Below are 27,133 nucleotides of genomic sequence, written 5' to 3'. Positions count from 1 at the left end.
CTGGACGTCACACCTTGTGTGTGTGTGGTGGGGAGCAGGAGGTGGGAAGGACCCGTGATTTGCTCCTAACCAAGGGAATATGGCAAAAATGACAGGATATCATTTCCATGATTAAATCTACACAAGACTGCAATATGCATTTTTTTAGCAAACTCTCCCCCATCTCCCCATGCCACCGCTTTGAGGAATGAAGCAGTCAGACCTGAATGGCCTAGGTGGTGAGGGATTGAGGGAACTTCTGGCTCAGAGACTTAGTCTGATAGCACCTGGGGAGCGGAATGCTGCTGACAACCATGTGATGTGGGAAGCACACCTCCCGTCAGCCTCAGATGAGACCCCAGCCATGGTCTACGGTGTGTGGCAGCCTCGTAAGATCCAGAAGCAAAGGACCCAGGTCAACTGTGTCCCAGCTACAAACCCACAGAACCTGTGAGCCAATAAACACGAAGTGCTTCAGGCCCTGAGTCAGAGGTAACAGTGTTATGTAATGTCTCCTGAAAAAGATTTTGGCGCCTTAACGTGCAGTGCGACTGCAGAAAATCCTAGACATGTGAACATGACTTTGGGACCAGGTAATGGGTAGAAGCAAGAAGTTTGAGGATCGTAGTAGAGAGACTTTGAGGATGCTGCCAGTGAGGCTTTAGAAGGAAATAGAATAAGCACTAAAACTTCATGACAAAACCAACTCAATAAGCAAATGGGCAAAGGACTTGAACAGACATTTCCAAAAATGTAGACAAGTGGCCAGTAGGCACAGGAGAAGATGCTCAACATCATTAGTCCTTACAGAAGTGCAAATCAAAACCACAATGAGATAATTACTTTATACCTGCTGGATGGCAAGAAAAAAGGAAAGAAAGGAAGAAACAAACAAGCACTGGCGAGGTTGTGGAGAAACTTGAACCCCGACACACTGTTGGTGGGAGTGTACAATGCTGAAGCCACTGTGTTGAACCATTTGGCAGCTCCCCAGAAAATGAAACACTGAATTGCCATATGACCCAGAAATTCTACTTCTAGGTTCATACACTGTCAGGTTTATACACTGAGCACTGTCAGTTACACAAAGAACTCACACAGGGACTTGAACAGACACTCATATGCTAGTGTTCACTGTAGCACTATTCACAAGGACCAAAAGGTGGAAATAACCCACCTGTCAACTGATGGCTAAAGAGATAAATACAACATGAGAAAGCCATACGGTTGAGTAGTATTCAGCCTATGAAGAGGAATGAAGCTCTAACACATGGTCCAGCACGGATGAGCCTTGAAAACATTATGCTACATGGAATCAGCAAGACACAAGGATGCCAATATCCCGTGATTCTATCTATATGAATATCTCAAATAGGCAAATTTATAGAGAAGGAACATAGATTAGAGGTTACCAGGGGCTGGGAGGAGGGAAAAAATGGGGAATCACTGCTTAATGTTTACAGGTTTGGGGTGATGGTTGGAAATAGGTAATGTTTTATAGTTATACAATACAGTAAAGGTAATTAATGCCACTGAATCAAACACTTAAACATGGCTAAATGGTGAATTTTATGTTAAATAAAATATATATTTTTAAAGATTTTATTCATTTATTCATGACAGAGAGAGAGAGAGAGAGAGAGAGAGAGAGAGGCAGAGACACAGGCAGAGGGAGAAGCAGGCTCTGTGCAGGGAGCCTGACGTGGGACTTGATCCTGGGTCTCCAGGATCAGGCCCTGGGCTGAAGGCAGCGCTAAACCGCTGAGCCACCGGGGTTGCCCTGGTAAATATATTTTACCACCATCAAAATGAAAAAGAAAAGAGGAGCCCAGGATTGGAAACTGGGGTAAGGGAGAACATTGTGACACAGCAGAGAGCTTCCAGGCTGTCTCTACGGTTCTATGGAAAGCGGAACACGTCAGTGTGAAGTGAGTTACGCTGCCAAGAAAATTTCCACACAGAGTGTTGGAGGTGCAGCCTGGTTTCTTCTTGCTGCTTATGCTAAAATGTATGAGGAAAGGAAAAAAAAATTGTGGGAAGGAATAACAAACAGGAGGGACCAGGATGGAATAGTTTTGGAAATTCTGAGTCTCTACTGATGGCAAATATGCTCAAATCGATAAATAGCTTCTGAGTACTGTCAGGAATGGCTGGCATGGAGGAAAACGCTGGAGGCGTGAGGGTATAACCTCTTGCTAAAACCTCAGAAAGACCAAAGGATCAGAGTAGCTTCAGTTACACAAAGGGTGCTCTCCAGAGGTCAGGAGCAAGGGTGTGCCTCACAGATGGTCTCAATCACAAGCAAGCCACAGGGTGGGGTCCCGCACCATCAGGAGGATCCCTGGCTAGAGAGAGCTATCTCAAAAAAGGTCTGTGGGTGTGGATTTGTTTACTAGAGTAAACCTTAAGGAAATCCACAAAAGACCCATAAAGTTTATTTCAGCAAAAATACCAGCTTGCACCGTACAGAGAAAATACAAATGGAATGAGACTGCTGGAATTCAGAATCCTACTGGCAGGAAACAGTTTGATAAAACTACCCGGCTGCAAGCACATGCTTTCATGAAAAAGAAAAGATGAATCAGGAAGCAGCAATGAGAGCCTAGAAGGCAGAGCCAAGAACCATGCAGAATTATGCATAGGCCTTGAAACTTAATCGAGCAACTCCCAACACTTGTCTGGCTAGATTTCAGAATTTCCATGGAGCAGTGATTCCTCTATACTTTCCAACCCTGCCCCCCGCTCTTTTGAACAGAAATGTCAATAGCTGTTACCCATTGCCTGTCCCACCACCACAAGTTGGGTGTATTGGTGGTAGATACCTTGCTTTGATTTTAGAGGCTGAAAGGATGAGAGGGATGACACCCAGAAAGCCTCATTCATATCTGAGCCTGATTGAAATGGTAAGGTTCTGGAATTTGGGGAGATGATTTAATGGTATGAAACTTTTGGGGGCCTTGGGAATAGGTGAAATACGTTTTGCATATGGAAAGGACATGAATGACTGAGGGACATGTCATTGACTGTGGCAGATATTGCAAGGTGACCCCAGTGATCCTTGCCTGCTTGTATTCATGTCCTGTGTAATGTCTTCTCTTAAGTGAAGTCAGGGTCTGTGACTTCTAACCAATAGAATATAGCCAGGTGATGGCATGTCAATTTGCAACTGCACTATATAAAACCATACTGCCCATCCCATGAGGAGACTTTCTTCCTTGCCAGATTTGAGGAAGAAAGTGACCATGTCAGAATAGCTCACTTGGCAGGAAACTGAGATTCTTAATTTGACAATCCCCCAGGGACTAAATGCTGACAACAACCATGTGATCTTACAAATAGGTCTATCCCCAGTTGATGCCCAGATGAGACTGCAGCTCTGGGTGAGCGGAGAACCCAAGTAGTCATACTGAAACTCTTCATCCACTAGGACTGTGAAATAATAAATGTGTGCCTTTTTAAGCCACTAATTTTTTGCAACTATGGTTACATACGAAGAGAAAACTAATACAGATAATGACACTTGCATTTTGATAGTATTGACACAGAGGTCCACTGCTTCATCCTTGTTAGTGGCCTCTTTGGGAATCAGTACTTCCACTTGGTTCTTGGTACTCAAGAACATCATTTTCCGGTACCTTTTAGAACAGAAAAACTGTCCACACCCTCTAAAGTAAGTGTACAAGATAAGTTAGATTATTTTTTTAAATCCAGTATGTCAGAAAAAATGGTGTGAATACTTTTGAGATTTTTATTGCCATAAAACTACCATTGAATCACTCCATCCTGGACATTTTGATCCAAACGAAGTCACTAACTATAATCCCGGCCTTAACTTAGGGACTTTTCTGGGGGAATCAATCTATTCACTTGGGGCCACTTGGGAGTTCTTTAGGGCTGATGGTATTTAGAGCAGCAGGTACAATGGTATTACTGTGTATATGTCTTGTCATTGTCCTTCTGTGCCCTCCTATGGAGACCAGAGTCTCCTGGAATCTTGAGTTTAGTTCTCAAATATGTCTAGGGGATGGTGTTCCCTTATACTGTGCAGGCAGAGACACCTCCCATGTAACACAACAAAGAAATCTCAGAACTATTTGCTTGTGAAGACCAAGAAACAGGTATTCTGTACTGTTTTTTCTAAGTTTTATTAATCTCTTGATAGCCTGTTAATCTAGAAAGGCTGTTCAATAGGGAAGCTTCAATTTTATAAAAATCTTATAGAGTTTCTGTTCCTACCATCCACCCATTTATTATATATATTCAAATATTCCTCCACTAACAAAATATTTATCTTGCCCAAATAAGCCTGTTTTCTTTTTTTTTTTTTTACATAAAAAGGGAACATTTTAAGTGTAAATCCCCCAAACATGCTAGCCATCCTGATTTTTCCCTGAAGACGTAGCTTTACCATCACAAGTGCATACAGAATGTACATATCTGTTAGCCATGGAGTTAAACAGCAACTTCCTTCCTGTGCACTCAGCCTAGGAAAGGGGCTAACGGGTGCTACATTTGCAGAGTTGCTGGGATCCTAGGGCAACTTCACACTGATGAAGGTGACTCTGCCTGAAAGAGCTGTATTATGTGACAATGTAAGGCATTTTAAAACTTCCAATCAATTTTAAATCTTACAAGGTTTAGAAATAGCAGGGAGACAATTCGCTCATAACCAGCTTTCCCACTTATCAACTGGTATTGGATTGGAAATGATAGATGTCTCAGGGGACCACTTCAAAAACGACCATCCTTGCTTCGTAAAAATTATCTTTCCTTTTCTTCTGAGTCAAAAGGAATGACATCCTAATTGGCAATTTAGGATCACAGTGAAGAAAGAAAGGCACGATTCTCCCCGGTTGTTTTGAGTTTGTAATAAATACCTAGCAGGGAAGGACCTGTACAGTAAACCTGTTGGTTTTGTCTATATAAATATTGATCACATAGCAAAGAGCTGCATACAGTAGTTTTCTAAGAGGCTCTTACTGAACCCATATGACAGATACAATCCTTACTACATTTTAATTAAAAGGCATCAAAAGCCATTTTGTTTCACATGGGTCAATACATTTATATAAGTGGGAAAAAATAGAAATCCTGGGTGGTGTGAAATTCACCTACTTGGATTTTCTCCCAACAGTCATAAACTAGAATGTACTTTACATATGCAGGAAAGAGCCAACCGTCACAACTGTAGATTTTATGAAGCCAAAGCCAAATGTTTGATTCTAGAAAAAGCAACAAACTGTTCAATGCAAGCTGAACTGAAACATCCCCACGAGGAACCGAAAGCTTACAGCACACACGGAACACGGCGCCGTCTGTGTTCCGCGGCGGCCTCCCCGAGCATCTGGGCTAAGAGAAGAGGGTGTCCTTATAAATGCACCCTGACCCTGAATATGTTCTCACCTTGCTCCAGCTGCTGGAGTTAGTTCTGATGGGAAACTACTTCATCCGACTACCATCTGGACCCAAGGCCGCCTTAGGTCCTACCTGGAACCGCAGGGTTTGAGACTGGGTCTGGTTGAATTCTAACACGAACACTTTTCCTCCAGCAGACTCACTTTCTGCGTCCCCAGGGAGCCCAGCACAGAGGTGCCCCCTGTCCCTGCACCTCTGCTCCCCTGGGAACTGCTCAGCGAGCCAACCATGCAGGCACGGCGGACGCTGGCACAGTGATGCTTGTCGACATGAGGCTTGGATCAAAAGTAGAGGATGTCAGGAGAAGAACAGGACGCTTTGGCTCGACAGAAAGGGATGCCACAGATAAGCTAAGCTACATCCCAAACTGAAACCGCAGAGAAACGCGGCCGCGCTGGAATGGCAGGAAGCGTGAGGATGGCAGTGCTGGGGGCAGAGCGGCGCCTACCTCTCCTCGCGGTTCTGGCCCACGCACACCCGGCCCCCGTGCCGCGGAGTGGGGTTGCTGCAGGATCGCTGGCGCACCTGGAAGCCGATCCCACAGGTGGTGCTGCAGGGAGACCACGAGGTCCAGGGTGTCCAGCCTCCATTCCTGGGGAGAGGAAGCAGTGGCGTCACAGAGTCAAACTAGCTCAGCATCTCCCGCCGTGTGCGCCCACCTCCAAATTCCTCCACGCGTCCCCCATGTGGACTGTTGGATCCCAGGCTGGGAAGGGACGGGGAAGAGGAGCCATAGGACAGGACTGGACACATCCAGTCCCGTGAGATCCTTCTCCTCGGTATCTGATTTTAGAGTCAAGGTAGGACCTTTGAGACTAATGCTTAAAGTGCACTATACATAATTTAAAATGGGCTAGAGAAACTACTAAAACATTTTCGTTATGAAAATGTTAAATTAATGAAGAATAAGTGTAATGAAGAATAAGTTTATTCTGTTGAAAAGGAATTAGATATGCCCTGAACCTCTGGAGTTTATCTTCTATTTGATTTGTACTATATCATTTCTGATGTATAAAAAGGGCACATCTGAACAAAATATCATCCAAAACTACCTATAATGCTTACTTTTAAAATCTAGTAATATCAACAAAGATCAGTAATTCTGATAGCATTCCTACTGATAAAGAGCATCGTAATGTCCAAAGTTTTAAAACAAACTTCAATAAAAATGAAGGAAGGGTACTATGAATTCAGATTCTTGGCTATTTTCTTAGAATTTGACGAAGATATGGAATATAAACAAAAAGTACAAATTGCACATGACTGTATTTATGTTATCCTACACATAATATGATAGGCATATAAACCATAAAATTAAAATGAAAAACAGTTTGTATTAAAGTGTTTTATAAAATGAACCACCACTGATAGAAGTTTTTGTTGTTGTTTAATGTTGTACTTTTCCTGTATTAAAATGTCTGTATTCAGAATGTTTAGAATTTAAGTATCTCCCTTAGTAGAGTCCCTGATATTAAAAAACAAATTGCAGGCATTTTTAAAGATTTTAACTGTCAAAAGATCTGTTAAATTCAGCATCCAAACTCCCATGTGAACAGTCTACTTCAATTGGAATATGTTTATACTTCTCTGATCACATATGCGTTTCTATAGATATGTTGTCCTCATAGGATTTTCATTTCCACTCAAAAAAAAAAAATCAACTGAAAAAAATCATTCTTATTTTTACTTTATACATTCCTTTAAAAATATGTAGTTGTGGAACCTGTGCCATTGAAACTCAAGGTATAAACAATAATTTGAATATATAATTTCTATAATAATTTCAAGTGAAAATTCCTCTGAGAAAATTCTTAGTATATTTCATATTTCTCTATTTTCTGAAACTTCTTCATGATATAAATAACTAAAATACATAGTGATACTTTGATGTATTATATTATCGTAAAGCTGCTTTAAGGTAATTCAACCAAGGAATGACAAAATATGACAAATCCTCCCAAGTTGCTCATAAAGGTAATTAGCTAGTATCTTATACCCTGTTATCCCACACAATTTAAAAAAGATATCAAAAATTCATTGAATTTTCTAAAAAACAGCCATTTCAACATGAATAAAATGACCTTTTGACTCTCAAAGTTTCTTTATATGTCGGCAAAACTGTTAGATACTGCAGGGAACACTGCTTCCAAAATTGTTTGGAAATTTTTAGTTTCCTAAACCTTTTAATATGACATCTTGTGATATATTCTATTTACAATATAGGGAACATGTTGTAGAGAGAGAAGTGGGTAAATGGAAGTATGCATAAATAACAGAAATACATTAAGTTTAGAACTACATGAGTGCAATTACCTACGTGTGTGTCTACTCTTCAGACCTGGGTTTGCAGGCTTGTAATGTCTCTTAGAAGCAGACACTGTAGCTGGCGGCCGTTAACTAACACCAAGTAAGCATGTATCAGCATACCAATCATTTCGAGGATTAAACCAATCCACAACAGGCCAGTTATGCATTTAAAGCATCACTAAGATGGGTTCAGTTATTCAATTATTAATCTTAAAATAACCACTAAATATATTGCAGGTCTGCTCAGAGGATGACATTTCAACAGGAACCAAAGCCAAAGACATATCAATAAACAAGCTGCAGTCATGCACTTGACTGTCCTTTTTTCCATAAATAGTATCAAAAAGAATATTCATCACTGATCACAACCTTCAAATAGCAACAGTTCTGTAACTTTTATAAAGTTTCTCCCATGCCTCGATGGCAACCATCTCAGTTTCATAAAAAGAATGCTGTGCAGACTGCAAAGCTGATATGCCTCTGTTTTCTGTAATCACACAAATCTTTTAAAGATTTTATTTATTTTTTCATGAGAGAGACACAGGCAGAGAGAGAAGCAGGCTCCCTGCGGGGAGTCCGATGTGGGATTCGATCCCGGGACCCCAAGATCATGACTTGGGTTGAAGGCAGGCGCTCAGCCGCTGAGCCACTCAGGCGTCCTTCACACAAATAATCTAATCTGTGGAGCCCTGCTGTACTCCTTTCAATCTTGTGAAGTGACCCGGGCTGGCCTGAGAAGAGGAGCAGGGGCACAGCAGGTCCGGGTCCTGGCATTGTTGGTGGCTAGACTCTGATTGGCCTTTCCTCCTGGGGAGGAAGCGCCCTCGCACACTGCGCTCTCACAGAGTGGGATCCCCCATTTGATCTGCAGGGTTAGGGATGTCATAGAAGACCTGCCCAGAATGGTTTTTGCATGCTAAACAGGCTCATGGAAACAAGACCATACTTTAAAAAAAAAATACTGTAAATTAACAAGCAAGTGTGGAGAGAGCTTGAAGACTGATTTGAGAAGTTTTCCTGATACTTGTTTTAAAATATAAGATGCTGCTGTGGTCATGACACGCCAGGGGCAGGGGAGCAGGAGCATGGAGTGTAGTAACACAATCAAGGGAGAGCAGAAGAAGAAGCAGAGGAAACAGGAAACTCAGCGCATCCCTGTCTGAACTGTTCTCCTGGTTACTCAGGACCAGGACCAGGATGTTGAGCCAGCTGGGTTGTTCTGCGTTCTGACATGCTGCAGCGCAGAGCAGGACTCTGTTAAGGACTGGGCTTCTTCTAGCCTCCAGTTGTCAAAGCCCATAGGATGGGTGCCGTGCCCTGTCGTGGCCCCAAGGACCGAGGCCCTCGTTTCTCCAGCTGCTCAGAGGGCCGGTGGCTAGGACTGGCAGCTGAGAGGATCGAACCACCACCCAGGGCTGTCCCAGCTCTGGGGCTCCCTGTTCAGTCTTTCAGGCCCACGCACAGATCATTTCTCCCTTCCCTGGACCTTCTACCTTCCTATTTGGCTACGTATTTCTCTCTCTTCTTCCTATCTACCTGGTTCTGCCCCTCCTTCCCCAAGAATTAGAATTCAGAAGTGACAGGGTATCATGTGGATGCACATTCAAATGTTCATTTTAATTATAAAATAAAACCAAATCTTTCTGACTGATAGGCTGACATGGCCCTGCTTTGAAAGTCTGGCTTAGCTAATTACTTTATATTGTGGATTTCCTTTCATACATTGAATGACTTCAATCTGCTGCTCTAGGGTAGTAAGAAAACATATTTAAATGATGTGATGTGATAAAAGCATTTAATCAAAAATATATTTGTGGGGTGCCTGAGTGTCTCCATCAGTTAAGCGCCTGACTCTTGATTTCACGATCTAAGGGTCCTAAAAGGCTCTTTGCTCAGCGGGGTGTCTGCTTCTCTCCCGCTCCCTCTATTTCTCTCTCTCTCGAATAAATAAATAAACCTTAAAAAAAAAACCCAAAAATATATTTTCAGGATGTACTGAATTAGCAATATTTTGAATTTCTCGACACTTTCTGAGTATATGGGGTTAGAGGAGATGCCTATGAGTAAACAATAACAGGTTTAGTTTGTAATCCTCTGGTTGGCCTTCTGAAAGGCTTTCCGATGTGCTTTGCACAAACGGAGGAAGTATCTGTCAGTACTGAATGAGCAAAAAAGTTGGCTTGCAGGTAAGGTGGGTTGCAATTTTTTGCTTCCAACAAAATTGAACGCCAACATAAACAGGTCATCAATTGATATGAAGCAATAAAAGCAATCTTTGGCTATTAGATTACCATACTTTTGGCAGATGACTTCAAAAGAATTCAGAAAAGTGAGTGAAAATGCTGTAATCTTATATTTCCATCTACTTATGGGAGCCGTACTTGTCAGTGCTTGTAACTAGTAAGAATGGAATTGATGCTAAGCCCTCCCCGAGTCAGACAAGAGGCTGCATTCATGCCTGAATAGGAAAAATAGTTGGGAGTTAAAAACAATTGCCTGAAGTAATGGATTTCCAATAAAATCTGACATTTTAGTTTCAAAAAATTGTCAAAATGTGTAACATTCATGATGTTAATATTCATAGTAAGCTAATTTTCAAAATAAATATTTAAAATGTAAAGCCTATGGTTATCAGAAATAAAGATTTGGTTTTTCAATTCCATTCATATAATTTGCTATTGTGGTAGTCACAGAGAGGTATGATATAGTAATCAATATAAGACTTTTAAACATAGAAACATAATATATTTGGATAAGATTCTACGAGAGAAAGAGAATAGAAATAGGAAATTCACAGAAGGAAAAACATACATTTTCTAAATGTTAAATTAGAGCCTGCTGATTGATTTTTTAAATGGGCAGGTAGCTATGAAATCACTAAGGCATTTGGATTCCATTACACATTTAAATAGTGACGTAACAGAGATTATTTCTCTGCAACTGTTAAAACTTTTGATAAAAAAAAATATATGCCAATCTACAAGTGTTTGAGGGGTAGCTAGTTTAGCAATATTCTTTTAGGGGGCAGATGAGCAAGTTGCTGTGAGGACCACTGCCCCAGGACACTTGTACTGTGCAGGTACAGACATGGTGCATGTGCCAAGTCATGCACAGGCATGTGAAATCTAGCAGCCACCCCAGATCTGTCCTTTACATCATATTCGGGAATATTGACTCTATGGATAGCTTCTGAGACTGTCAAAACTATGCCACCTTGCTGCTCACACTCCAAAGGAGGCCAAGTGCATGTCACTTCCCGAATCTGCATGAGGGGGCACTTAGTACCTGTGCTGCAGGAATAATTTTTGTTTGATGCCTTAAGTGATGTCAGGATTGGGTGGGCTGATACACTATGCATGTACCTCTGTCTGTGCAGGGACTGGGTGCAGGGCTAGGGGCTCTCTTTCATGAAGTGTCTGCCTTGATAGCAGTCTGACTAAGGGGTTGGCTGAGGTGCTGCCAGAAGCATCACATCTGCCTTCTGAGAACCTCCATGTGCATACATGTCAGCAGGCCCGAGGGATGGGGAACTGGAACTCCATTTGTAAGAATCGGCTGTGTCAAGGTGTGGCCAAATCTGATTTCAGACTCACTTTAATTCTCAGGAACCACCTAATGGCAAAGTCAGGGTGGAGGGTTGATAGCACTCTCATGCTTCTAGACACTAGGGTCACTGACGTTGGCAAAGGAAAGGGACCACTGTGAAGAGCCACATGGGTTAGGTCAGTTCACAGCAAATGTATCGTGTCCTACCAGAAGGGACTATTAGGCTAGATGTTCCTGAAGAGGATTTTAATTGATATGGATGTTTCCCTCAAACAAGTCAATAACAGTATGCCCATTAAAAATATTTTTCCTAATCTAGCAATGAACATATTACACAGGTTTAGATTATAAATTATAATCTAATTTATAATTTAAAATCTCCTTCTGTAGATCACATAACTTTTATGTGTTCTGTAGTAAGTGTATGTCTTTTGATACCCTTCTCTTGAAAAGGGAAGGACACTACGAAGGACTTCCACCCCCCACAGTCTGCACGTCCACACGGAGCTGCACCAGTGTTGGGGGGACACACCTTGAACAGTTGGCGATCTCCATGCGGGGGCCCTCACATTGCCAGCCGCCGCACTGGGGGGCCGGGCTGTCACAGGTGCGGGTGCGACACAGGCAGGACCCCCCGGCGCTGCCATCGGTGTGCGTGCAGGGTGTCCATGGAGACCACGCGCCGAAGTGCCCGTCCACGGTGAGATTCCTTATCTAGGAAGAGGATACAAGTGAGGATGTCAGCAAGGGTTAAGGCTGGAAACAGAAAAACTGAAAGCCTCTCCTAGCACAATCAGAACACGTTTAGAATGTTTTAATGTTACAGTTAAAGAGGGATGAACGGGGAGGTATTTCATGATAACATAATGCAGCAGAGGTCATTGGTGGAGAGAGTGCTGGAGGAGGGAGGAGGAGGAAGAGGAGGATGGAAAGGAAAAGGAAGAGGTGGGTGGAGGAGGAAGAGAAGGAGGAGAAAGAGGAAGGGGAGGAAGAGGAGGAGGAGGAGGAAGAAGAGGAACTGGGGAGGAGGAGGGGGAGGAGGAGAAAGAGGAGGATGGAGGAGGAAAAGGAAGAGGAAGAGGAGGATGGGGAGGAGGAGGAAGAGGAGGAAGTGGGAAGGAAGAGGAAGAGGTAGATGGGGAGGAAGAGAAGGAAGAAGAGAAAGAGGAGAAGGAGGAAGAGGAGAAGGAGGAAGGAGAGGAAGAGGAGGAAGAGGATGCAGGAGGAAGAGGAGGATGGGGGAGGAGGAGGAGGAAGAAAAGGAGGGAGGGGGAGGGGGACAGGAGTGAAGAATGCTAATGGCTTGGCAATCAGGTCATCCCAGAATTGTCCACTAATGTTGAGAAACCCAAAGAATAAGCAGAGCCAGAGTGAAAAATCACAGATGTACAACTCTGTTCCATCTTTACATCCCTTAAAAAAAAAGACTGAGAGTTCAAATAGTTGCATTTAAGACCTAGCCTGGCTCAAATGTCACCGCAAACTGACATTTAACTTACAGCTTATTAAAACAACTGCAACTGGACTGATGGCTAGGCACACCCCGGCCAGAGCCACACCGTAACCACCCTGCAAGTGCTGGCAAGTGGGCAAGGAAGGGCCGGCATGAATCTGATGCCTCACGCTGGTGCAGGACCAAGGGCTGAGTTCTGAGCGGGGCTGTGTGGCCCAGCCTACACGCAGGATCTGGGGAGGCCGCCAGGGGCCAGCGCTGGCCCTCGCCTAGGCACACGGTGTTCGGGACCAGGCAGAGAGACTGGAGGACTCCAGGTCACATCTGACAGTAGAGCTGCTTAGAAGTCACAGGGTATTCCCATCACCCCAGGCTCCTGGAACCGAGCTGTCAGTCACCCTGCCCAAAAAGGCAACGGCCGGCAGAAGGCCTAGACGCCACACCTTCTAAATTGCATATGGGACTTAGGTGTTTCCTAGAAAACATGACAAACGAAGAGGTCTGACTGCACATGATAGCATGCTTTCCCTTGTCCCTCGGCTGCCTGTTGACCCAACTTCCCACTCCCACCCCCAACTGGTCCTTACACTTTTAAAGACCCATCATCCTCCCAAGAGAGGACTCCATGGACAAAGCAATTCATTCTTTTGAGGCTTCTAACTCTCCCTGTACTTCATCAGTTCAGAAAAACACCAGCACCAGGTGAAAAACACAGGGGAGCTTTACTTTTCTTGCATCATTTCTCCAAACACGGAAGGAAAGAGGCCACATGAAACATGTTCGCTTGCTCTGACTTGTCTGCTTGGTCGCCTCCAGCTGCCACAGTGGGACCCTCTCCCTCCCCCTTTCTTGTCAATACTCTAACCTTTTATGTCCCCTGAGGTGGATGAAAACCCAGAATCCCCTGCCATGCCTGGCTCTTTCCATAAGAAGCAAAGAGGAGGGAATGGCGCTGGATTGGAGGTGACTCTCTGGACCCGACCCAGAGAGAGAGTGAACACACAAAGGCACCTTTCTCCCAAGAGGAAAACATCCCTATTTCCAAGGTCCCTGTAACCGCCCCGTCCAGCCAGGATAAAAGTGCGGCTCCCACTCTGAAGTTAACTTTCCCTGGAGTCTTCAGTGTTTTCTGGGAGAACCGAGCCTCACATGACAGCCAAGCCACTAATTCCTCACACAAAAGTGTCCTTCAAGCAGCAAAGGCCCTGCCACTTGGGAGCTCCCAGTCCATCTTCCATCCACCCTCACCTCTGGCCCATCGGGCTCTGGGGCAGGGAGGACCAGCTGTGGCCTTCACTGTGACTGAACATGGAACTCAAGCTAACAAAGCCCCAAGTGCCTTTAAATCCAAACTTGTAACAATTGTAGGACTTTCAGAGACAGGGAACAGGTTATGGCAGCTGGGCCAGAGGCAGAGCCTGGGGAGGGTAGCCTGACAGAGCTGCAGTCTACGCTGGAGGGGGCAAGGAAGAAATACCCCAGACTCTCCACTCTTGCCCATGCCTCCTGTGGCCTAAACCCAAGACCACAGGGGAGCCTAGGTGGGAGGCAGCCAGATGTGGGGCAGGTGGGGCCTGTGGGCCACAGAGTAGATGGGGAGGGGGTGAGGACCGCCCAGCACAGAGCGCTATCAGAAGAGGCTCTGTGAAACATCTTGTCCCTTCCCTTTGCCTCTTCTGTGTGGAGATACGAGGGGTAAGGTAGGGAGGGGGCGCTGCCGTGATTTCTGAAGGTTTATGAATCCCCACACTATTAACCAGAAACTTTCAAAAGGTCTGACTGTTTGGGGATAGAGTAGGGCAGAGTAGGGCAAACAAGATTCTCTCCAAACCCCCTGGGCCTCTGTTCCTTCGTCCTAACATAGGAGGGAAACGCGCCTTCCGACTGTTGGGATCTCTTTAGCAATAGGAGGTTTAAAGGAAATCTGAAACCCACGGCACAGAACACTGAGAGACTGAAGACTGGTGAGACTGTGAGAAATACATCGTGATGATGACAAATGAAAGCGTATGGAAACAGAAATTATCCAGATTGTTGAAAGAGGGCCGTTTATGATGGAAACATATTTAGATTGTGTGGTCATGAGTCAAACTCACAGCCAAGTAAACTTCGTGCAGGCTAAATTTATCAGTGGATGGTTAGAAAAGGAGAGAGACAAGTAGAAAACCAAGAGTGTGTGAGAGAGAAACAGGCAGGTGGTGAGACAGACAGATGTGGAGAGGAGGGATCACAGCCACTGTCTGGTTCCTGTCCAATTCGTATGCTCTCTTGAAATAAATCTCAAGTCCTGGAGAGAACCTGGAAATCTGTTTCTTCAGCCCAAAGGGCAAGAACACCTGCCGGGGTAGGTGGGTATTTATGAAAGAGTCACTTTGAATACACAGGGTCTAGAGTTCGTCCTGGGAATTATTCCTCACCATTCTGGGGAGATGGCAGGGCTGGGTGAGCATCACCAGCCACGCACTTAACAGGAGTTAGCCTAAGACTATCATGGGAACCCCACCCACCTGGGCCAGTGTCCGGTCCAAGAAACAACGTGTGACCTGATTCTGGTCAATGGGACTCAAGAGGAGACTGGAAGAGAATCCCAGAAATGATTTTCCTCCAGATAAGAGGAGCACACACTCTCTCTGTTATGTGAGGGCTCTGTGCCTGGTGCTCCTGAGATCAACAGAAGGCCCAGCATGTAAGACAGCTGCTCGCGCACCACCTCCCCAGACTGGGCAGCAGAATCAGCCCCAACCCTGCTGCCTCCCCGTCGCTAGGATGAACCCGGTCCTTCTTAAAACCCTACTCACAGGGAATTCAATTCTGTTTAGGCAGGTGCTATACTACTGGACACAATTATTACATACTATTTTTACAGAAAGAGCAAACCTAGATGTAAGGAAATTTTATAACTTGCCAAAGACTGCCTAACTCACGATTCAGGAGGTGTAATCTGAAGTGCTAGTCAGCATTTTCCTTTCCACGAGACCAGAGTTTTAAAATGTCAGCACTACTGACATTTGGGCTGGATAATTCTTTGTTGTAGGGGCTGCTCTGCACGTTAGTGGCATCCCTTACCCCCACCCACTGGATGCTAGCACCCCACCGTCCCTGGTTGTGACAACCAAAATTTCTCCAGGGGCGCCTGGGTGGCTCAGTCGGTTGGGCATCTGCCATCGGCTCAGGTCATGATCCCGGAGTCATGGGATTGAGCCCCACATTGGGCTCCCTGCTCAGCGGGGAGTCTGCTTCTCCCTCTGACCCTCACCCCGCTCATGCTCTCTGTCGCTCTCAAATAAATAAATCTTTAAAACAAAAACAAAAACAGAATTTCTCCAGACATTGCTAAATGTCCCTGGGGGCAAAACTTTCTCCAGATTAGAACCATTGTTTCTCAGGAAGTTAAAAGTAAACTACCATAAGATCCAGCATATTCTACTTCTGGGTTTATAGCTGAAGGAAAACAAATCACTATGCTGAAGAGCCTGTGGCCCTCCTGTTATCACTGCAGGGGTACTTACAACAGACAAGACAGGGGATCCCTAGGTGGCTCAGTGGTTGAGCGCCTGCCTTCAGCCCAGGGCGTGATCCTGGAGACCCAGGATCGAGTCCCACATCGGGCTCCCTGCATGGAGCCTGCTTCTCCCTCTGCCTGTGTCTCTGCTTCTCTCTCTCTGTGTGTCTCACATGAATAAATAAATAAAATCTTTAAAAACAAAACAAAACAAAACAATAGCCAAGACATGGAGACAGCCAAGTGCCCATCGACGGTTGGATGGATGGATAGAGAAAATATCATGTATACGTATACACACACATATAATGGAATACTATATTCAGCCACAACAGAGAAGGAAATCTTGCCATTTGGGAACACATGAATGCACCCAGAAGGCACTATCCTATGTGCAATAAGTCAGACCGAGAAAGACAAATACTGAACAATATCACTTATACATGAAATCAAAAAAAAGAGCAAAAAAAGAGGTCAGATTTCTAGTTACAAGAGGTGTGGAGCTGGGGTCAAAGGTATAAACTTCCAGTTTTAAGATAAATAAGTCTTGGGGGTTGTCCTGCACAACGCGATGACTAGAGTTCATTCACACTCTGGATGGGACATTTGAGTGTTGCTAAGAGAGGAGATCCTTTGTTTCACAAGGAAAAGAAAAACGTTCAGGGGTGGGGGCTATTTATATGAGATGATGGGTGTTAGCTGAACTTACTGTGGTGGTCGCTTCACAACATACGTAGGGAAGTCACTATGCCGTACACTTTAACCTTATACAGTGCTGGCAATGATATCTCAGTAAAACGCAGAGGGAAAGAAAGTATCCACTGCACTAGTCATCCCCGCTCCCCCCACCCCTGCCAGTCCACTTGGGGCACTAGTCTAAGATCATAGTCTTCAGGCAAAGAGATACTGTACATGTTCTCATCCACATGTCTGGATGAGCAAGGGATGAGCTAATACAACAGAGTAAATAAAAGAGGACGAATTTGAAATAAGTGACGATAAATGAGAGAATTCTGTGGAATGGGGTAGAAAAACACAAAATGGTTACTACAGCAAAAACACTGAGAAAGAAGAGGCATTGCCCTGGGTACTTGGTAGTAAGGAAACTTAGTGATTGCAGTTCTCAGGGTAAGAGCAGGGGCTTTCTGTTTTGGCCAGGGGTGGGGAAGCTGTAGACGTTGAGGGGCAGCATTTTCAATCCAGGACCACAGCAGCTGGTTCTATTAACTTTTAGAGCAAGAAGAACCTGCAACATGCAGAAAAGCACGTGGGCAGTCAAACTCTGCATTGCATTTAACCACATGCTCCTTTTGACCCTGACTGTATTAGCTTGAGAATCTGCCTACAGAACAAATCTGTGAATAATGGGGCAGGTTCTGCTGCTCCCCTTTCCCACATGATTATTTTTATATTTTATTAGTTTTTCTTAGAAATAAAGCCGTCTAGAATATATTACGTGTGGTTGTGCTATCTCTAGGCTTCTGCCAAGAGACTATTTGAGGTATGTGCTTTGTTTTATTAAATATTAAGCCACAGTAGGACATATACCACATATAGGTAGTTTAGCGTTTGTCAGGCACTGTGATGAGTGACGTCCATGTGTTAACTCTACAATGTTCACGATGGTCCTGGTACCCACATCCCATTCTACAGAGAGGCAAACTGAGGTTCAGATGAGGCTCAATTTACCCAGTCTCACTGGTTGTAAAGACCCAAGAATCAGTCCCAATAAGCTCATCCAGAGCCTGTGATCTCAGTCACTTCATTCCATAATGTGATTCATAGACACTTCCCTGATGAGAGTCTTATGGAAAACGGCACTGTACACTTTTATCCCTAATTGTATAATAGCAAAATTCCCTTCACCTAGGAAATAATGTATTTACAAATGGTAGCTAAGCAAGATTCAATTTTTGTTCACAAGCATAATCTATAATCCCACATTTGATTCACTCATGTCAATTCATTAATTCCCAAGAAACCAAAGAGGTGGATACATTTGATGGGTACAGAGATCCCTGGAGTGTATCTTTAGGTTCTTTTATACTCCAACTGTTATTCTAATAATTAAATCAAAGTCTTCTATTTTCTACTGGGGTGCTTTTTCAGAAATCAAAATATCTTCCTTTATTTATTTTTAAAGTTTCATGTCTTTTTGGTCAGAGATTGTAACACAACAGGATGTGCTCCTTGGAAAGGAGTGTCTCATATATGACATCAACTTAATATCCCTAATCTCCGTCCATGAATTAACTGCATGAAGGAAAGCTAGCTACCTTTGAGGAGGGGTACATAGGAGCACTACTGGCCTCGGATAGGATGGGTGAATAGGGGCAGTCTTTAAAATGGAAGCACTCATACTTATCCCCAGTGTGATCATGACATTAAATGAGATAATCCATTGAAATGGCCTAACATGGCACTCAGCACATTGTGTAGACACACAATTAACCTTAGCTCCTTTCTTCTTCTTTTATAGTATATTTCACTATAAAATTCAGAAATAATGTCTCACCTACTATCTGAGCATAATATTGCAAGGTGACCACTGGGTCACCTGCTGGGTGCACCTATCAGCTACAGCTCCGGGGAGATGCTGACAGCTGGAAATGTCATTGTCTTGTAGATTGAGGATAATGTCAGAACCACTGGATTTAAGTCCTGATTTCTTTCCCAATGTAGTTTTAGAATCTTCTATAAACCCTTTAGACTCTGGTCTGTGGTGCTGCTATCTAAATGGAGGGCTCTGAGCTTAATCACTGCTAAGTATCTTTTCACTGAGAAGGTATTACTTAGTATCCTGGGAGAGAGCCAGTTACTGCAAGACATTGAGGTGCTTATTTAGTATACGTGTTTTCCTAGTTGTTGCATGATGTATTTAGGAACAGGGAGCCATCGTATGAGATAGTATACTGGTGATCATGTACCCACAAGGGATGTGGATGGAATTTGGGCATAAATAAATCTCAGTACATTCTTAAGACTATGCTATCCTTGTTAAGTGTCACTGCAAGCTTTGTAAAATATAAATAATATTCAAATCACTCTAGATCTGTAAATTCAGATCTTATTCGAGCACTTCAAATCTCTTAAACTGAGAATAATGTTTTCAATATAATTTATATAAGCCACCAAAATGTTAATCTATATACATCAGTTAACTATTGCTCTGTCTCCTGGACAATAGAAATCCATAAACATTTTAAAATAGGGATCTTTTAGTGGAAAACAGGTTTCCTAGGGCACTAAGTCCATTACCAGGTGGAACTCTCTAGACAGTGGAGGATCTGCCTGGGTTTTGACCACAGCATTGACTTTTGAGAACTCAGTGGTGCTGAGTCATTGGTCTGAAGTTCATGAAGATTTACTTGGTTCCCACAGAGTCTGCTATGACCCTCAGTGTACTTCACGTTTGTCTAACTCCTACTGAGCTCCATGTTAGTAGCATATCCACTTTCATTATTCAACTTGGGTCTTTACATTGGATATAAGATGCTCTGGTCTCATTCAAAAATCTTTCACCTTATAATGCTTAATTTCCTTTGGATAAAGATATGTAGGTAAAATTATTTAACTGATTATAAGATTTTTAAATATATGTGTGTGCATGTATGTATACTATATATATAGCATATAGTATGTATACTGCATGTTTATATAGTATACATCTTTGAAATCAATTTGCATCTTGCAGCACATGGCAACATTTTTTTTTCCCTTATAAAACAACAAGGGCATATCAGAAATGATGAAATACAGTAGGTTTGACCAATACAATCAAACCTTTCTTCTATTTTAGTCAAAATAAACAAATATCATAGAGCAAAATTATATTTTAATAGCTTTTAAAAAATCTTTCTAAGACAGCTCTGTAATAATGCTAATAATTTTCATTTAGCTCATTTCTAAGAGATTTTTAGAAAGAGATACACAATTAATATAGCTGCTAAAAAATAAAACTACAACTGGGTGGTTCAGTTGGTTAAGTGTCTGACTCTTGGTTTCAGCTCTGGTCATGATATCATGGGTTATGAAATGGAGGCTTGAGTCCAGCTCTATGCTCAGTGGGGAACCTACTTGAAAATTTTCTCCTTCTGCCCCTCCCCCCACTCATGCGCACTCATGCTCTCTCTCCCTTAATCTCTCAAATAAGTAAATAAAGCTTAAAAACAAACAAACAAACAAAAAAAACCCTACAGACCCAAAATGGAGTTTCTTATGCTAAGCCCCATGTCACCAAACTGAGACTTGACTTAATTACAGTTTTGGTTCTTCTAGAAGAGGAATCTTCAACTAATCAGGAAATGCTTGACTAGCACTAGTTAGGTCATCTGTCTGATAGATCCTTGCCATCTAATAATCAACCTGCTCTTGTTGCCTAGTGTCACTTCCTTGTTCTCACTTACTTCTGCCTATGAAAGTCTGATTTTGTACAGCTCCTCAGAGCTCTATTCTATCTGCTAGATTGGATGTTGCTTGATTGGAACTGATTTTTATTCAAATAAACTCTTAAAATTTTTAACACACCTCAGTTTATCTTTTTACAAATAGATATCTTGCAAGCTATTTTTACAAGTGGATGTCTCAGACAGCCACTAAACCACAGTCACAGAAGATGCCCTTACTGCTTAAAAACTGTTATGATCTTCTTTTGCACTTTTTGCCATTAAAAATGCAAGGTCAAACACCTCTAAGAAGATTGGTCCTTAAAGTATATGCTCGTAATTTAGAACTACATTTATGTTTTCTCCAGCTACAAAGGTATCTCTGTGATTTTTAGCATTCTTCAGAAATGAGAAAACTTAGCACAAATACCAGCATTTTTCTAATCAATTTCAAGAAACACTGAAGAAAAGTTTGCTTCTAACCTCAGAGAGCTGAAGCTCCACAAACCAAAGGACTGGCAGTGAACCCCACGGCAAAGCTCTGCTGGAAGGCCCAAGGCGGTGATCACACACCTTTGCAATAAACAGCTTCGATTTTGTGCCCAGATCTGGGATTTGATGCTGCTTTTACTAACCCAGGCCTTCCTCACTCCACGTTGCCTAATTCCCTTTAAAAACCGAAGGACAGGCTTGTGAATAGATGGTTTAAGTAATGAAATAGCGCAGGTTCCTTGATAGGAAACAGGGACTGTCCGGTCCGGGTGCCTCAAGCAGTTTTGCCTCAGAGAAACAGCACAGATTTCAGGTAACAGAACGTGCTGTTTCTTTTCCTTCCTCTGTCTTGCAGAGGTTATGTCAGCGGGGACAGTCACAGAGATCAGCAGCTAGGTGACAGCACAGTGACTCAATCAGTTTTCAAATATGTGGAGGTTCATAGCCATTGCTCATATGGGCTGAGAACAGAAGAATTTGAGATTACTACGTTAAGAGTTCTAAAGACAAAAGAAAACAAATAAGCTGGTTCCTGCAAGCAGGGCCTCAAACAAATAAATTGGCAAAGGAAATTGTTTTCCTAAATTTAGAGAATCTGGCTCTAAAGGGAAGTGAGTCTCTCTTCATTCTGTGGGTTCATAGTGGGAATGGCCATCATACTGTTTCTCTCAGACCTTCCCCTGCTCCTGAGCAGAATCTAGAAGACTGTCCCACATGGGTTCCAACAGTAATATCCCTTATTTTATTCTTTTAAAAGCTCTACTTATATCAGTTTCTAGAATTATAGCTCCCGAGGGAAATTGATGGGTGTGGATGTCACTATTTTATTAATGCTAAAAAGGGCATAATAGTCCACACCAACCTCTGGAGAGAAGATCCAAGAATGGTACAGAGATATTACACTCCATTTTCAAATCAGCAGTGTTTTCTCTTAAGACATGTCTCTTCAAAGCAGACAAAAAGTTTATGGCAACATCTTGTGTGGCTCTGGTGAAAGATCTGAGCGGAATGAGAGAGCGCAGACGGGGTTTGCAAGGAAGATTCCAGATGTGTGGACACCACTGAGCTTTAGGCTCAGATTTAGCACAGCTGGGTTCCTATGGACAGTGCTTTCTGAGGCTGGAGAACATGCACACTTACAGGACAGGTGGAGGTGATCTGCTCCCACTGCGTCATGTTCAGGCTGTCCTCCAGACTCGTGCATTTCTTCATCACCATGTCCCAGCCACAGTAAGGGTCCTGGGCCCCAATGCAGGCGCTGCAAACATACACCCAAAGGTCAACAGAGAGGCAAGGCAGCCTTCCCCACACTACAATAGACCCAAGTTTACAGGAGTCTGGCCCTCACGAACTGACATGGGAACCAGTTCCGAGAAACAAAGTTTTAGTCTGCACGCTGGAGAACAATGTATGCATACATCCATAAGTATCTAACTGAATCAATTAATTTTGGTTGAAATATCTATATTTTTCTTAAGATACAGGTTGGACAACTAAAGAACTATGTGTGCCAACATGAACCTTTTGGTGTCATGAATAAAGCTAGTCAGAATTTTGCAATGCTCAAAAACAGTAGGTTTTGTTATCACCACCACCATCATCATTATCATCATCATCATCACCACCACCACCACCACCACCACCACCATCATCATTATCATCACCACCACCACCACCACCACCACCACCATCATCATCTTCACCCCCTTAGCAACAGGTAGTATTTGCTGAAAACCTGTTATATCTTTCAGATACAACTTTTATAAAAAGGCATTATCATTTTCACTCTATCATCATCTTAATCACTACCATCACCACCATCATCACTACCACCAGCACCAACCACCTCCACCATCACCATCATCGCCACTGCCATCATCACCATCACTATCACCATTACCACACCACCACCAACTCCACCACCACCATCATCTCATCACCGCCACCACCATCATCATCACTTTAATTCCAGACGTTATTTGTTGAACATCTCCTGTAATATATCAATTTATTGTATCATTTAGACACTTAACTCTAATGAGGAAGGTAGTATTATTTTTATTTTGTTGATGAGAAAACTGAGGCACAGAAGATTTAAGAAATTGACCCAAGGACAAGCAAATATACCCAAAACCCTTCAACATGGTTAGTTTGAATTTAATAAAATACGAAAATCTTTTGGGTGCTGTAGCTTAAAAAGGAATTAAAATTTTCAATTTAATTGTAGCTTAATACAGTTCCAACTGCAATACTAAACACATTATTTCAGAAGGATTGCAGGTGGTAGATGCTTTATTTTAGCTTTGTCTCCAAGAAAGAGTTCATACATCACAGGGGCATCATTAGATGAAGACTTTGGCCCCTATGTTATAAATGCAAGATAAGGTATTCGAGGGTGGAGAGAAGCAGACAGAGTGATAATGACTGAGCCAAAATTATACAAAAGATGATGCCGCAGGCAAGCAGGGCATTGAACACCTGAGAATTCTCTCTCTGAAGGGGTCAAGAGACCAGATGTGCAGTAAATGGGAGGGAGGAAAGGCAGGCTAGTGCAGCATGGAAGTGCTAATGTCTTCTTAGGGGTAAGGAGCCCCTTCCAACTGGGAGAATCTGTTAGAGGATTGATTACCAGTTAACCAAGAGTAGGCCTAGAAATAATGGCATATCTATCAAACGTGGGCCAAAGAGGTAGTATAAGTAAGATTAAATTGTTAATATCAATGATATAAAATAATCCTAATTAACATATCAAATATGTTACCATATATCAAGCACCATTTTAAGAGCCTGACTTCTATTAGCCCACAGAACCTTTCTAAATGAAATAAATGTAGTTGCTTTAAAATAAAGAAGCTGAAGCAGAGAAAGCTGAAGTAGAAGTCTCACAGCAGGGGCATATAACTCTAAAGACAATAAATCAAGCAATAATGGTATAAAACTATTACTTATTGTTATTATGGAATTATTATTTATTTACCACCCAGAGAAGTTCAAACAGAGATGGTTAACACTGTTGCTTCTCCCAGCAGGACTAGGTTGGGTGGAGAGGGGTATGGGACAGTCACCTGTCACCACTGCCTCATAAGCACTTGTTGGTAAGTGACAAGGCACATGTTAAAAGGTAAACTGAGGCACATTGAAATTTCGAATCTGGTAGCATCAAATCTAAAGGGCTTAGGAGTCTCCCCTAACTGGGAGCCAGGGGAGAGAATTTTACAGAGAAGACTCGGAGGCAAACCAAGGAAATTATTTTATTGCCTGTAGCTTAAGTGGTGGCCTTATTTGGGAAAGCCTGGTTGACTGGGATGGGTCGTTCACAAGTTTCACTTTCTCAGATTCAAGGGCAGTGACTCTGACATTGGTTTTAGTTTGCTGAGGTCAGCTACAAGGCTTTTAGGGCCACCCCAGGCTAAGAGCCTCTTGTTGAACTACCTAAACAGGCATATAGCGCCTGCATGTGAAAGATCAAACAAAACAGTTATAATGCACATAATACACGCTTTTCTTCCCCAGAACTAGGCACTATTCAGACTGTTATTTATTTGGAATATATTTTTTCTTCACAAATTAGAATTCATGCATGGTTACGTCTATATATACTTACATATTTTTGTTTGTGTTTATCATTACGATTAAATAAAACACACACAAAGGGAACTGTACACATAGCCTCTTATTTTGCTTTTTACACATAAAAATATATTCTAACTTCTTTTTTGTTAGCATATATAGCTCTACCTTGTTCCTTAGATGGCTGTATAGTGTTCTGTTCTAGATGAGTCAATATTTATTTGAATCCTTCAAAAGCAAGGCTGTAATGCACTTTTGTACGTATTTTCTACACGATAGACTTCCATATGTGGAACTTATGAGGCATAAGTTATGGGTATTAATAATTTTGTATCATCAATAGTTTGGAGGGTAACTACTCTCCCTCTTTCATGTTGAATGCTGCCTTTTTTTTTTTAACTTAGCCCTTTCTAATAGATAAAAACACTCTTCTAGTCATCCGTTCTATTTGTTCAGTTGTGAGATTAAAGTGTAGTATATGTGTATGCATTTATGCATCACCTAAATTTCCATTCCTGTAAATTTCCTATTTGTAACCAATTCCTGCTTTGTGCTTCTTTTTGATTGAATAACTGGCTTCACCGTTTTTATGTAGTCATTGCAAGTGAAAATTTCGGTGTCAGAAAATTAACCCCCTTTCAATAATATTTCAAATACTTTTCCTACTTGTCATTAAATATTTTTTCTTGAGATACAAATGTTTTAAAATTTTATGCAGTCAAGTTTATGCATCTTTTCCTTCACAGCATCTGAATTTTGTGCCATATTTTGAAAGAGCTTCCACACTTAAAATCATAAAAACATTTATGCAGGATTTCTTCTTATCCTTTTATAGTATCATTTCATTTGCCTTCCCGTGATCCATGTGAAATGTATCTCTAGCAACAATCCCTTCCTCCCTCCATTTGTTGAATTAAAACAAACAGGCAAACAAACAAACAAAACATGTATTTTTTTTAATCTAAACTTCTCCATCCTCATACCAACACAAACAGATCTGGGGCTTAGAAGTAACAACCAGGAAGCTGTCGGGTTTCTTTTTCCTTTTTCTACTGAATTCAGACAACATCTTTTTAAAACACAAGTTTATAACACAGTACGTGAGCATCAGCTTTTGAAATCTCTAGCTTTTGAGGTTGGGGAATATAATATTTTAATAACTTACTTTTAAATAAAAATTCATTTCAGTGATCAGTTCCATAGAGTGGAACTTGACTTGTATTCATAGTAAATAAAGCATAACCCACATTTCTCAATTTTAAGAACTCATCATTTTAAAGACACACAATTGATTTAATACCTTTTTTTGTTTTGTTTTGTTTTAGGGAATAAGAGAGATGAAAATAAACCAGTGACTGTGTAAGTCAGGAAAGTGTGCATTTTTGCATCTACAAAATAAGATATTTCACATATTGTCACTAGTTTCAAGGTCAGCAAATCATCCCTGAGAAATGTTGCCTGTGCAGATGTTGTTCTGTAGGAAGTTTGTGGAAATCTGAAGACCCCTCAACTATGAGACAGATCTGGGCACAGGTGAGAACTAGGAGTCTTTCTGTTTCCTGCTGTGACCCTGCTTGGCTGGGACAGTGAGACCTGACTCACAGCATCCAGGTCTCAGCGCATCTGCCACATTGACGGAATGCCACAGCCTGTATCACACATGGGAATCCTCTCGTGTGTGAGCCCATTTTCACACTGGCGGGTAAACAGGGCAAAGCTATATTTACAAAATGATTCAAAAGGCCTGAATTCCTTTTCATGTTTCTTATTAAAGCAACTTGACCATCAGACAAAATTAAAATTCCAAAAACAGTATAATTCCACCAAACCCCCTTCACTTTGCCCTAGGCTTCTCTTTGCAAATCTGCCTGCAGGGCTGAAACAATGCCACAGGGTTACACAGGATATTTTAAGCTGTTTTAAATGAAAAGCTGCTTGTAAAAACATCTCTGTCTTCCCATAATGTTGGCGGCTTTGCACATTCTTAACATTCCACTTATCCCTTAAACTATTAAAACTTCTCTACAAGCACAAATGCCCATTCATTAAAAATTCCATTTATATCTAAATATGTTTTCCTCAGTCAAAATATTTCATACCATAGCAAAATTCTGATGAGCCCTACTTTTAAAGTATGCTTTAAGAAAACCCAATCATCATAACTGATTGCCCTGGGAAGGTAGGTCTTTTAAAGAGACCATGTAGAAAATAACAGATGTCTTACTAATGAGGCCATCAGGAAAGCAGCTTTTCTTCACCACACTTTGAAAATGTTTTTCTTTGTATGATGAATCTTTTTAATAAAAAATTTTCTTATTTTGCTAATAACCTCAGATTATTCTCATTTGATATATTGCCTTGGTATTTGAGAGGATCTGAATTCAGAAAATATGCTGGTCAGAATCTGAAAGTTTAATTTAAAAGCACATTTGTTGAGAATATGTTTTTGAGCTCAATGTGTATTTAGAGACAGGCCTTAATTCT

General features: G+C 42.1%; 1 protein-coding gene across 12 annotated transcripts in view; it reads right to left on the bottom strand.

Moving 5' to 3' along the window:
• The window catches only part of SEMA5A (semaphorin 5A), a 470,523-nt gene that overhangs the window by 68,591 nt on the left and 374,799 nt on the right, over positions 1 to 27,133 (bottom strand). For all 12 annotated transcript variants that reach the window (XM_025451472.3, XM_025451477.3, XM_025451481.3 and 9 more), the window contains 3 exons: positions 22,220 to 22,337; positions 11,780 to 11,961; positions 5,843 to 5,986 (listed from right to left, as the gene is read on the bottom strand). In XM_025451472.3, coding sequence (XP_025307257.1) covers positions 5,843 to 5,986; positions 11,780 to 11,961; positions 22,220 to 22,337 — 444 coding nt within the window. The remainder of the gene's footprint in view (positions 1 to 5,842; positions 5,987 to 11,779; positions 11,962 to 22,219; positions 22,338 to 27,133) is intronic.

Source organism: Canis lupus, chromosome 34 (assembly GCF_003254725.2).
Source record: "Canis lupus dingo isolate Sandy chromosome 34, ASM325472v2, whole genome shotgun sequence".
NCBI lineage: Eukaryota > Metazoa > Chordata > Mammalia > Carnivora > Canidae > Canis > Canis lupus.
This window is presented reverse-complemented; position numbering and strand designations above follow the sequence as displayed.